This window comes from Sarcophilus harrisii, chromosome 3 (genome assembly GCF_902635505.1).
Source record: "Sarcophilus harrisii chromosome 3, mSarHar1.11, whole genome shotgun sequence".
NCBI classification, from domain to species: Eukaryota; Metazoa; Chordata; class Mammalia; order Dasyuromorphia; family Dasyuridae; genus Sarcophilus; species Sarcophilus harrisii.
The window spans coordinates 189,833,235-189,846,835 of NC_045428.1; the positions used below are offsets into that span (position 1 = coordinate 189,833,235).

The window sequence follows — 13,601 nt, forward strand, 5'->3', positions numbered from 1 at the left end:
TTGCTTATAGTTCTTAAATTGCACAATGCTTGATTTCCCTATTTTTATATGGCTCAGTGTCTATCCTTTATTTATAAGACTATTGCATAAATGGCTACACACTATAGGAATTTACATTCAGGCATGAAATCCCAAGAAAATGGGATGAAAGAGAAGAAAATAGTTTTTAGTAATAATAATCATAACTTGAATTTTAACATAGTACTATAATATAGCACTTTTAAGTTAGAAAAGCATTTTATATATTATGTCACTTAATCCTTGCAATAATCTTTTGGGGTAGGCACCATTATTATGCCCATTTAACAGAGGAGTAAACACTGGCAAACAAAGGTAAGTGATGGTCAGCTAGGTGGTGCAGTGGATAAAGCACCCAGCCTGGATTGAGAAATACCTAAATTTAAATCTGACCTCAGATATTAGTTGTGTGATCCACTGCAAGTCACTTAGCCCTGTTAAACCTTATCATCTGTAAAATGAGCTGGAAAAGAAAATGAAAAATCATTTCAGTATTCTTATCAAGAAAACCCCAAAAGGGTTCATGAAGAGTTGAACATGACTGAAAAAATTGAACAAGTGTCATGTAGCTAATAAATATCCGAGGCTGAAAATGAATTATTCTTTCTAATTTTAAATCCCACTCTCCACTAGCCACAAAACTTCCTAGTTTATCATGAGAATAATGAAATGCTTCTCCTGATTTTTGGAAAAGATAGAATCTAAAATTACTCTGAGATTCTATTCCAAAGACTCAAGCCTACTGTAACATGGAAAATTGGTTTTAATTCTATTCTAAGACTTAATCAAGCTAGATATAATATTCTTTTTTATGATGCTTTCCTATAGGAAAGAATTTTTTCTTTTACTCACCTTTACCCACCACTCACATCCCGAAGAAACTTTTCTAAAGGTCAAGCTTTTGTCTTATAGTTACTTTCACCTTTATAAGATAGTGGCTCCCATCCTATCTAAGTTACATGTTATTGGATGGGTTCTGGGCAGCTTGAGCTGGCATAGGATTTGCCAGTGTTAATATGTCTTTCCTTTGCCTGACCATACAGAATGGGTTCTGGATAATCCAGAAGACAAGGGACAGGACAAAAAGGAAGCAACATTTACTAAGATTCCTGCCACAAATGCTAGATTGAGGGACTTTTATGCTCTTTAAGGTCCTGGTACTGTTTTTGAAACTTAATTGGTTCAGGGAACTAAGGTTCTTGCCATTGTAATAGCTTCCTGGTCACATAATTTACAAAAACTCAGTGCAGTAATCCAGGAACCTTAATTTTGATCCACACTTATGACTAGGCCCACTGTCATCTGACCTGGCACCCAGTGTCTAGCTGGACCCATCACCTTGACAAATAGGTAGTTAGAAGGACTAAGCCCAAACAACCAAATCAATGCTATATCCTTGAAGAGTTTCTTTTCCCATATTATTGCTAAGTACAATTTCTTTTGTTAAATATTATGCAGTCTGAAAGTCTCATTCCAATTCAGTCTCAAATATGAATGATTAAACCTTCCTGAATTAGGTCTGACCCGGAAGTCAGTACTGAAGCAGAGTGCTGGCCAAGAAACATATGAAAATATGCCTGGTTCAGCTATATGTACTTTTAATGGGGATTCCAATGGCTAGATGATCTAGCCCTAGCCCCCTAGTGTCTAACTTCTCCCATACATCCTCCACAGAATTACCAAATTATGATTCATAAATCTGAATATATTGCACTACTGTTTCAGTGACTCTCTCTTACATCCAAGATGAAATACAACTATCTCTGTTTAGCATTTAAAGCTCTTTAAGAGCTGTTTGCAGTTTACCTTTCCAAGCTGATTATATGCTATTCCACTCTATTGCCTCTATTTCCCAAATAAATTACTCTACCAGCTGTTCACTATGAATAAAATTCCATATCTCACTTTGGTGCTTTTGTTCCCATGCCTAGCTAGAGTATCCTTTTCTCTGCCTCATAAATTCTTTCAAGACGCAATTCAAGTATCTCCTTTCCTACTCTTCCCATTGCTAATGCCATCCTTCTAAACCCCCAAATTGCTTTATATTTCCTTTGTTTTTCTGCACGTACAATTATTTCATTGCTTTGCAGAGGGACCAATACCAGTGGGCATAGATGTCCAGATTGAAAGTATTGACAGCATTTCAGAAATTGACATGGTAAGTATCATGATTTGATATGAATTCTTTCACAAAAAAGATGTATACGGAATAACATTCAAATCACTGATATAGAAAACAATCATTTTAAAGCATTTCTTTTAACATTATTACACATATTTTTGACTTTCCTTATAAAGTTTGTCTGCTTTTATATCATCATCCTCCTTCTTATCCATGAGTAGCATTCCAATTCTTCCCCACACTCCTTCCTTTTTCCCTCTCCCATTTATTTAAATCAGACATAATATCATAAGTTTAGTGAAGGAATTTTAGAAATCAATCAGTAGAACTCTCTTCTCTCATTTTACAAATGTTACCAAGCACATGAAAGCAATCTGTCCAAAATTAGACAAGTATTTATCTGGTATGATTCAAGACTAGAGCTAAGGTCTCCTTTGGAGTTCTGGACTCCCAACCCAGAGTTCTTTTGTGAGGCTTTTGTTGTTTGTTATTTAATAAGATGTTTTGTTTTTCCTTCTTAAACCACCCTGTTATCTTAGTTGTGTTATTTCAGCTAGTTTATAATGCTTTAAGATTTTCTAGAGCACAAAACTAGGAATAATGGAAAGAAGGGATGAGAGACAGATTTCAGCTTCACATAAAGAATTGTCTTACAGAGCTCTCCAAAATTAGAATGAGTTTTCTCTAAAGGTATTGATCTTCTTTTCATTGGAGGTATTCAAGCAGAAGTTGATTACTACCAGGAGTAATATAAAGATAATCCAAGTGATTATGTGATTATATCAGATGATCTCTGAGATTCCTTACAATTCTAAAGTTATTAGAAGGCCATGGTAAACAGTCCAGTCATGAAGGCCTGTACCAGAATAAGTACAGTATAGTCTATGTATACAAGAAATGGAGAAAATTGTATACAATAAAGATAGAAAATACAATAGAAAGAGATTAAATGGTTTGCCTATGGTCACACATCTAGTGAATTTGAACTCAGGTCTTCCTGACTTTAAGCATGGTTCTCTATCCACTGTACTACCTAACAGCCAACATAGTTTGGGAGGAAAGAAATGATGGATTCAGTTTGAACATGCTGAGTTAAAGTTGTCTATGGAATGTCCAGGTCAAGATGTGTAACAGGCAAGTTGGAGATGTGATCCTGGAGATTGGAAGAGAATATTGGAAACCTCAAATGTTCATGTCAACCTATGGTAGAACATCCCAAGCTCATATTAGTCTGATCAACCACACTCAGACATGCTGTAACTTGAATCCAATATTATGATGTTATTTGAGTTCTCCTTGAGGACTGAGGACAACAAACACCCAGGCTGGAAAAGTAGATATGAAAATCATCTGCATATCTATATTTGCTTATTAATTAATTATATCATTATATATTATGAGTTATATTAATTATAAAACATAAAAATAGATAGTTTTTGTTTTTCAGTCATGTCTGAGTCTGTGACCCCATTTGGGGTTTTCTTGGCAAAGATACTAGGAATGGTTTGTAATTTCCTTCTTCAGCTCATTTTACACATGAGGAAACTGAGGCAATCAGGAGTAAGGGACTTTCCCAGAATCATAAGCTAGAAAGTGTTTGAAGATGGATTTTAACTCAGGAAGATGAGTCTTTGTGATTCCAGGCCTGTACTATATCCCTGCAACACTCAAATAGAGAGTAAAAAAAAAAAAAAAATTGAAATAAAGATAAAATAATATGTAATCTTAGACTCTATAATATGTCATTCGAATTTACTGAGTGAGTGAATAACTGATCTTCAATTCAGAAAAATCACTTTGGCAGCTTCGATGACAATAAATTGAAGGAGGGAGAAAGAAGGTAAAATCACAAGTTTGGAGATTTTTTAAATAGTTTAGAAAAGAAGAGAGAATCTCAAATAGAATGGTAACAGAGAAGGATGGAAAAGCAAAAAATGGCATAGAGATTTGAAACTAATTGGTTGTATGTTTGTAGTAAGGGAGCAGATGCCAGGTTTCTAGTGCCAGGTTTGAGGTTAGATTATAATTGCCTTGAGGGGCTATTATCCAAAAACCAGTGGTGGGAAGATGAAGAGTTGGATAGTGTTAAGCAATAGAAGCTGAAGAGTGATATAATTATGATGGAGACAAGCCTAACAAGGCTGTTGAATGGAGGGTACCATACAACTCATTTTCCCACACTCTAATTTGTTGATCACATACCCATGAGAGGTAATACCATGACCCCCATTTTGAAGATAACTAATACAGAATATTTGGATTTTTCCCCTATTATCATTCTATTAATTTAGTAAAATTCCTTAATAATTTTCTATGTTCCTTTTACACCTCTTATTCTATGCTTCTTATTAAAGGAGTATTCTAGAGTATTTCTAAATTTTAATTTCTATTTCCTTTCTTCTTTTTTCTTTCTTTTCTATATCAAATTGAATTCAATTCACATTTATTAAATGCCTATTATTCACAAAGGCACTCTTCTAGATTTAAAAGACAAAGATAAATGCACAGTGCCTTCAACACGTAAAAAGTACAATATATAAATGCTAGTTATTATTATATAACTGTCCTTGCCTTGAAGGAACTTTCAATTTAATAGGGAAGAATCACTATATAAATAAGTAAAGCTTATATAGAGCTTAAAATACAGCTAAAATAAGATAAACATAAAAAGTACTATAAGAAATTTGAAGAGAGAGTTTTTCAGTATAGAAGATGGGAGATGGGAAAGAGAAAGATAATGAGATCAAGAGGATGATATAGACAAATAAAGTGACAGAGATGAAGACATAGACAAAGAGAAAATATAGCACCTGACTTGAGCCTGGAGTAAAGATTCTAATGATTACAGAGATATGAAAAGAATTACATTTCATGCATTAGGGCAGGTTCCACCAGCCTCATACTCTTCCTCCTGTACCCCAAACTTCCTGTTGCCCAAGAGTTCCCTCTCCCTTTCTTTTTCCCTCCCTTCTTCTTTCCCTCCTCCAAGACCAGCATAGCTCAACTCTAGATCTCTATACTTTGGAATTAGGCACAGTTGTTGAGGGGTGAGAAATACCCTAACAGCAATGGGGGTCCTCAGGCTGATGTTGAGGGTTTTTGGGAAAGAATTTACAGTCCTGATCTCCAAACGAGGTTTTTGGCAAAAAAAAAAAAAAAAAAAAAAGGTTTATTTTCACTGAGAAACAATTTCCCTCAGTGGGCTGCCTCCTGATTAGGAAGATAGTAAAGGTTTGGGTATAGATTAACCTTCTATGGTTTATGGCTAGGGAGCAATTAGGGGCTAATTTTCAAATCAATAAAGAGTGGTAATTGTTTCTCAAACTAAAGTAATACTCAGATCATTTGGGAAGTGGAAGTTTCTCATGGCTTTAAGGTAGGAGGGTAGGGATCATTTTTAGGAATTTCCTCAGGCCCGGTGGCCCATCCTCCACAAAGATCAGAGAGACACAGAGTCCTTATTACATCACAGTAACTATAGAAATAGTCTGCCTTTAGTCCAGCAATGGAGCAGTTAGCAGAAAGACAAGCTATAGTATTATTATAACATTGGCATCTGGTCTGAAAGGATGGATAATGAATGGTGAACTGAGTGGTATTTCATTTTTGGCAAATTTAAAATGAGAAATCAGAGTTAATTACAATGAAATGAGTTTAGGATGTGTTAGAGTGGTATTAATGATATTGATGGCCAAGAAAATAAAGAATCATAGAAATTTACAGTAGTTTAAAATACCTTAGAGTTTACCTAATTATCTCATTTTTCATGTGAAGAAAAGAAGGGTCAGGGAGAAGGAATGACTTCTTCAGGGCAAGACAGTTAATTAATGGCAGAGCTCAGGCAGAAGTCAAGGATTTGAAATTTGAAATTCTAAAAATTTGAATTTGTAGAGCAATTTTTACTCTACTACACTTCCATGACTAATCATATGAGAAACTTCCTTCCATTAAATTAGATTCAATTCAACTAGCCTTTAGTAAGTACTTACTATGTTGCTACTCAAGGAAAAAATGAAATAATCTTGACCATGAAGGCATTACCATTCTAATATGGGGGAAGAGGGACTACACATTTACATAGTGTCTATTATGTGCCAGGTATTGTACTAAGAACTTTACAAATATTATTTCACTTAAACCTCACAACAATCCTGGAGTTAAGGACTATTATTATCCTCATTTCATAGTTGAGAAAACTGGGACAAAGAAAAGGCTAGGGTCACATTGCTTGTATTTGAAGCCAAATTTTAACTCAAGAGCTTCCTGACTTCAAGCCTGGTTCTGATGAGGTACAAATGATGAGGTTAGTGGTAGTTTTGATGAGGTGAAAGAATTGGAGTAGGAAATCCTCTCTGGTTGGAGCCGCAGGTCCTATGCAAAAGAATTCAAAAACTCCAAATCTTGTGTGGCATAAGGGATTTATTTGCACTGAGAAGCTAGCTTGCTAAGAAGACAGAATTCACCAGTGGGCAAAAGTCCTTGCAGGGCAGCTTGCTAAGAAAACAGTTTTCTTGGCAAGCATAATCCTGTTTAGGACTTCTGCAAAGGACAGTTTGACCAACCCCTGATTATTTGAGTAAATCTTGGCCTGGGGACTGGGGAGCAGTTGGAGCTATCAAGCCAAGACCTCCAATTGAATAAAATCACTTAATTAGGAGTTTGAACTACTGGAAGTGGTTCCGGACTAATCTTCAACTCAATAGAGGATGCAACCATATCCCTGACAATGATCTCCAAATGAATAAGACCACTTAACTTGATTTCCTGAGGATGGGCCTCTCCCAGAGGAGAGTTTGAGACCCAAGAACTTCTCCCAAGAAGGGGAAGTTTTAGGGTCCACACTCCATCATTTCCCAGTCTCAGTTAATTTCAGTACTCCACTGTGTCACCTAGCTGCCTCTATTACACCACCTAGCAGTCTACTAGATTAGAAATATATAATTTTTTTTAGGAACAGGAAAATTATTAAGTTGATTTAACTATATTGATTTGTGTGTTGTGTTGCCTGGAGAGCAAAGCCTTAGTCAAAGTACCTACTATGCATATATTCTCTTGTATGTAGTCTTTTATGTTGACACTTAATAAAATATCAACCTGTTTACTAAATATAGTATGGTGAAAGCACTATTTAATTCAGTGAAATGAGAATAGTAATAATAATTTATGGATGGTGACAACCTCTAGAATTTTTTCCAGTCCAATCAAATAAGCTAAGCACCTGCTATAGACACTCTATTAAGCTCAAGGGGACTAAAAAGACAAAAGAAAAAAAAATCCTTTGTTTCATGTTCAAAGGCTGTCATCATCTAGCTCCTTCCTACCTGTAGAGTCTCCTTGTACCTTAATTCCTGCTGTATCTCATTTAATCCAATAACATTTGCTTCCTTGCTGTTCCTCAAACAAATGACTCATTATCTTAGCTGCTGATACTATCTGTAGCTGTCCCCAATCCTGGAATGCTCTCTCTTCTCAACTACACTTACTTCCCTGGCTTCCTTTAAAGTCCCAACTAAAATCCTGTCTTCTATAAGAACTCTTTTCTAAACTTTTTTAATTCTAATGCCTTTCTTCTCTTAATTATTTCCTGTTTACCCAGTACATAGTTTGTTTGTATGTATTTGCTTGTTGTATCCCTCATTAGACTATGAATTTCTTGAGGGTAGGAACTAAGTTTTTAATCTCTTTTTGTATACCCCCCACACTTAGTACAATTCTTAGCAAGTAATGATATCTAATAAATATTTAATGACTTACTAAATCTGTTCCTGTCCTCAAGGAGTTTATATTCAACTGGGAGGATATAATTTATCAAGAAAAATATTTCCATTATAATTATATGTAATAATTATAATGTAAGAAAGGGAGAGTATTAAGAATTAGAGAGATCAGGAAATGATTGCCATAGGAGTTCATGATGAGATTCAGAAGAGCAATCGGCACCAAATGATGAGATTGATGTAGGCATCCCAAATATTAGGATTCAGTTACCTGATGAATTCACAATGGCCTTTCTCTTTGCCCAAAGGCATTTTTATTTATAAGAGATTACAGAATGAAGAAGTAAAATAAAAATCAGAAGTGGTCAATATGAAATAGATTTGGGAAAGCATACAATTTATCAAGGAGAGTGGTATTAAAAATTAACAATGAAAAGACAAGTTCCCTATTAGCCAGGAGAAAGGAAATACACCTGTGAGATGGGAGTATGCTTTTGACTGGCTGGTTGAATCCATATAGGAGTTTAGCACCCTAAAAGAGTTAGCTAGCTATAAGAAACCGGAAAAACCCCAAAGGCATGGAAGAGGGGGTGAATGGAAAGATCCAATTAGGCAAGGGAGATGGGATGGGAAGAAAGACACCATAAGGCAGACCATCATGAGAGGCTCAATCAAAGAAATTCAGCAAGGATGGTGTAGCCATGGACAGATTTATAAGGGGAAATTTAACCTCAGAGCTTTGACATGACTTGGCTTTCTGATTGGATACAGTAAGGTGGGATTTCCTAAGACCTCCACAGGGATGGGACTGTAAGACTGCGCTGATCCCCATCAGGGGAAGTATTAGGGAATAATCTCATCAGTCCTTCAAGCTTTCTCTGCCAACTAAATTATTATTGCTTAGAGAAAGGCAAATTAAAACAATTCTCTGGTATCACGTCATACCTATCAGAAATGACCAAGCAATACAACTATTTCAAATATATATATATATATATGTTCATATAAATATATGTGTGTACATATATATATATATATATATATATATATATATATACAGAGAGAGAGAGTTCAAAGAGATCAAAGAAAAAGGAAAAGAAACTATATGTACAAAAATATTTATAATAGCTCTTTTTGTGGTGGCAAAGAATTGGAAAATTGAGAGGATGGCTATCAACTGAGGAAAAATTAACAAGTTGTACTATATGATTGTGATAGAATACTATTCTGTGTAAGAAATGATGAGGGTAATGTTTTCAGAAAAATTGAGAAGTTCTACATAAAGTGATGTAAAGTAAGGTGAACAATCAGAAGATCATTGTACACAGTTACGGCAATATCATAATGATGATCAACTGTGAAAGACTTAGCTATTCTTTCTGATCAATACAATACCAAAAGACTCAAAATGAAAACTGTTACCATCTCGATAGAGAAAACTGATGAACTCTGAATATGAATTGAAATGTTTTCTTGTCTTCTTTATTTTCTTGCTTTTTGCATGTCATGGTTAATTTAGAAATGTGTTTTGCATCTTTTTTTGTATAAAGAATATCATATTGTTTGTCTCCTCAATGGATGAGAAACAGAAAGCAATAGAAAATTTTAATATTAAAGTAAATAAATTTTTTAGTAGAGATCATTACTAACTTTGAAGAAAGCAGTTTTCATTAAAAGATAACTTTGGAAACTTAACTAGAATATTTAAGAAGAGAATTAGAAGGAAAGAACTGAAAGCATTAATTGTAGACATTTTTTTTTTAACAAGTCTAGCCACAAAAGAGAGGAGAGAAATGGGATGATAGGTAGGAGAGATGGATAGGATCAAGTGAACATTTTTTGACAATGGTGGAAATATTTATTTAAAAGCATATTTATAGGCAGTAGAGAATCAGCAAGTAGACATTGAGAGACTGAAAATGAGTGAGAGTGCGGATGATAGAGGAAGCACTCTACTGGAGAAGATAAGATGAAATAGGATCACTTGTGAAGATAAAAATATTTGCTTTAGTCATTAGAGGGGCCTCCCCCTTGTGTGAGACAGTGGTGAAGTGGAAAAACGACAAAAGGCAACTTTATGATATGAAATCAAGAAGAGAAAAGAATGAACTCTCAGTGAATTACCTCAGTTTTTTCAATGAAAAATGAGGAAAGGTTCTCATCTAAGAGGGTGGAGGAACAAGAAGCCATAGAAGGCTTGAGGACATATAAAAAGGTTTGGAAAAAACTCTGTAGTAATTGGAATAATAAGTAAATTTGTTGTTCAATTACTCAGCCTTGTCTAATGCTTTGTGAAGCCATGGACCCCAGTGCATTAAAGCTGTCCGTAGAGTTTTCTTGGCAAAGACACTGGAGTGGTTTGCCATTTCCTTTTCCAGTAGATTAAGGAAAACAGAGATTAAACGATTTACCCAGGATCATCCACCTAATCAGTATCTGAGGTCAGATCTAAACTGACTCCAGGCCCAACACAATATCTACTGAGTCTACCTTTCTCCAGTAAGCAAATTAAAGAAATATAAAAACATTACCTTGCAGCAACGAGGGTCCAATTGAAGTCAATAACATTTTCCTAAATCAAAGGGTAGAATGATCAGACAATGATTCTGGCATGGAAAATCTCTAAAGAGGTTATTTAGTATAAGCCTTGGCATGGGATGACCCCAGACTAGTTCCAAGAGATCATCTAGAGATTCCTGCTGGGAATGATTTTTTTTTCTCTCTTACCTAGGACTTTACAATGACTTTTTACCTCAGACATTACTGGAAAGATGAACGGCTCACCTTTCCTAGCACAAGAAACAAAAGTATGACCTTTGATGGTAGATTAATCCAAAAGATTTGGGTGCCTGATGTATTTTTTGTACATTCCAAAAGATCCTTCATCCATGATACAACTGTGGAGAACATTATGCTGCGAGTATATCCTGATGGCAATATCCTATTCAGTCTCAGGTAAGAACAAAACTTTCCTGTCATGGACATCAAAAATATTTCTTGCACTCTTTCAGACTTTCAAATAGGAGTATATCTGACTTTCTTTCTAACAGCTTTTTTGTTCACAAAATTAAATTGGGACAGAGAGGCTGGGAATGTTCTAGGTTTCATTATAGTAAACATCATTTTATCAAGTACAAGCTTCTTAATCTTCAAGAATTATTTGGTAAATATTTTATAACTTCAACTTCATCTGGTCAGCTTTCCTATGAGTTCCATGTTAAATACTTACTTGGATTATCTTTGCTTAGTTTTTTTCCCTCAACTTTTTTCCCTCTATATTTAAAATTTGCTGCAGTTTAAGAATATAACAGACTTCAATGATATGAGAAAGTATCTGAAAACTGCAACAAGGAGGTCAAATCTATATAAGCATTACCAATGATTTATTCATGTTGGTATGTATCATCTTTATAAAGTATTTACTTTTTTTTTCCTCTGAAAATAAGAATCATTATGGAAGGTGAAAAAGGCAGCAGAAGAGAGACATCACTCAAAGGCAAAATATCATTTACTTGGCTCTTTCTCAGAAGCAAAACTTCTAATATTTAATAAAAATTCTATTCAGTTTCATGAGTTGATGACACCCATATAAGATGTGGTACAAAATACATGTTCAAGAATGTTATAAACACAAAAGGAGCAGAGTCAGTCTTACGAAGAAGAAGAGAAATAACAGACAAATGAATTTCCCCTAAGACTAAAAGGAAGACATTTAGGGTATTAGAAAGAATCTCTATGGAGCATTTATGATAGTCAAGAATGGTTCAAAATGATAAAGTAGAGAAGTTGTAATTTGCATCTATGAAAAGACTTTCTACACTGATGAACAGATATATCAAAAGATCAAGGCATTAACCAACTAGTTGTGCCATTGGTCACGGCTACATCAAGAATAAAACATAAGCAAAGGATTAAAAATAATGCCATGAATCACAGGACTAGCATTTTTCAAAACTCCTATTAATTATAAAAGTGTAGTTAAGTGGTACAGAGGTTAGAATGCTGAGACTGGATTCAGAAAGACTCATCTTCCTGAGTTCAAATCTGGCCTCAGATACTTATAAGCTGTGTGATCTTGAGCAAGTCACTTAATTCTGTTTGCCTTAGTTTCCTCATTTGTAAAATGAATTGGAGAAGGAAATGGCAAACCAGTCCAGTACTTTTGCCAGAAAAAAGCCCAAATAGGATCAAAAAGATTTGGACATGAATGAAAAAGACAATAAAAAAACATTATTCCTAAGCTTGAGAGGATAAATCATAGTAAGTTAGCCTAACAATATTTTGGTCATGTCTAATTTTGCTATGGTCTTATAGACATATGATCTTTTAGACATAGACCTACACAACACATTTGTTTGCTCAGGAATTCCAAAGACCATGTTCTGTACATTTTTCTGTCCTCAAATCAAAGAGCTTACTTACAACTAGTTTGAGAAATAAAATCAACACATTGAAAATAATAGTGAGACACAAAAATAAAACATATAATTAGATGTGATATTTCTATGTCAAAAGTATTGTTGAATTTTAGAGGAAAACCCAATGATGGCTAGAGTAATAAAGGAAACTTCTTTGAAAAGGTAGGACTGAAATGGGGAGCTTAATATTGGATAGGAATTAATAGAAAGAGAAGGGAAAATCAAGAAAATTCCAGGCTAGAGTAATGATATTAGCAAAGGTCTGGAGGTGGGAGATAAATACTAAATACTAGTGAGACAAGGAGGTTAGTCTAAGTAAAATTAATAAACAGTGAGAAGTCATGGGTAATAAGATTAAGGAAGTAGACTAAATATTTTAGATATGATACAGTAGCTTGTACTATTTTTTGGTCCTAAGATTCCTTTATACTCAAAAATTGTTGAGAATATCCTTGCATAGAATTTTGATTTATGCTGATTATATCTATTGATTTTACCATATTAAAAAGTAAAACATCCTATTATTATTTTTAAAAATAGCTTTGCCCTCATAAACTTGAAAGGATCTCACTGAACCATTCTCCAGAGGTCCCAAAACCATACTTTGAGAACTGTTAGAGTAGGAAATAGGAAAATATTAAAGATATTCAGAAATTTAAATAATATTAAAATAATGTCTAAAGATCAAACAATAAAATACTAACAAGCTGATTTTTGCCTGGAATTGTTCAAATGTCTTTAGCTCTTATATATACAAAATTTTGCATATAAAGACTAGTCATAATCTGTTATCTTTCATTTTCCTGTTTCTTCAATTTCCTTATTCAAAATGGATAAATACTTAAACCTACTTTCTCTACTTATCTTACCCCTTGCCTCTATTATTTAGCATGTAACATATCTTCCTATGGTTTGAGTCTTGTATATATTGAATGGCATATCAATGATTAATTTTAGAAGGAGCTTCAGGTAAAACTAGAAATTTCAACTTCTTTTCATTCATGTGTCCTGGAGGTTTTTCATTGTTCCATGAACACCCTGTAGCAATAGAAGAAAAATAGTAGTATGCATTTTTATCTTAAATTTTTATTTAAAAACTAAACAGTAAAAACACCAATCATTACCAGGAATTAAGAATACTAATTTTTTACCTAATAGATTCTGGGAGAATTATCTTAATGACTGAAATATGCTGAGTTGATTAGATCATCAGTACAGTCAATCCAATCTACTCATTCTTAATAGCTAATACTTAGGTTTTGCAAAACGTTTCACAATTATCTCTTTTTTATTTTCACAACAAACCTAGGAGGAGGATGTAGGCTA

General features: G+C 34.2%; 1 protein-coding gene across 3 annotated transcripts in view; it reads left to right on the forward strand.

Annotated features, from left to right (window-relative positions):
- Positions 1-5,679: 5,679 nt before the first annotated feature.
- The window catches only part of GABRR3 (gamma-aminobutyric acid type A receptor subunit rho3), a 32,542-nt gene continuing 24,620 nt past the window's right edge, over positions 5,680-13,601 (forward strand). Inside the window, exons 1-2 of one of the 3 annotated variants that reach the window (XM_031958877.1) lie at positions 5,680-5,735; positions 10,589-10,812. In XM_031958877.1, coding sequence (XP_031814737.1) covers positions 10,598-10,812 — 215 coding nt within the window. In that variant the 5' untranslated portion in view covers positions 5,680-5,735; positions 10,589-10,597. Of the gene's footprint in view, positions 5,736-9,850; positions 10,073-10,588; positions 10,813-13,601 lie in introns of those variants that run through there. The other 2 variants (XM_031958878.1, XM_031958876.1) reach the window with 2 other exon arrangements.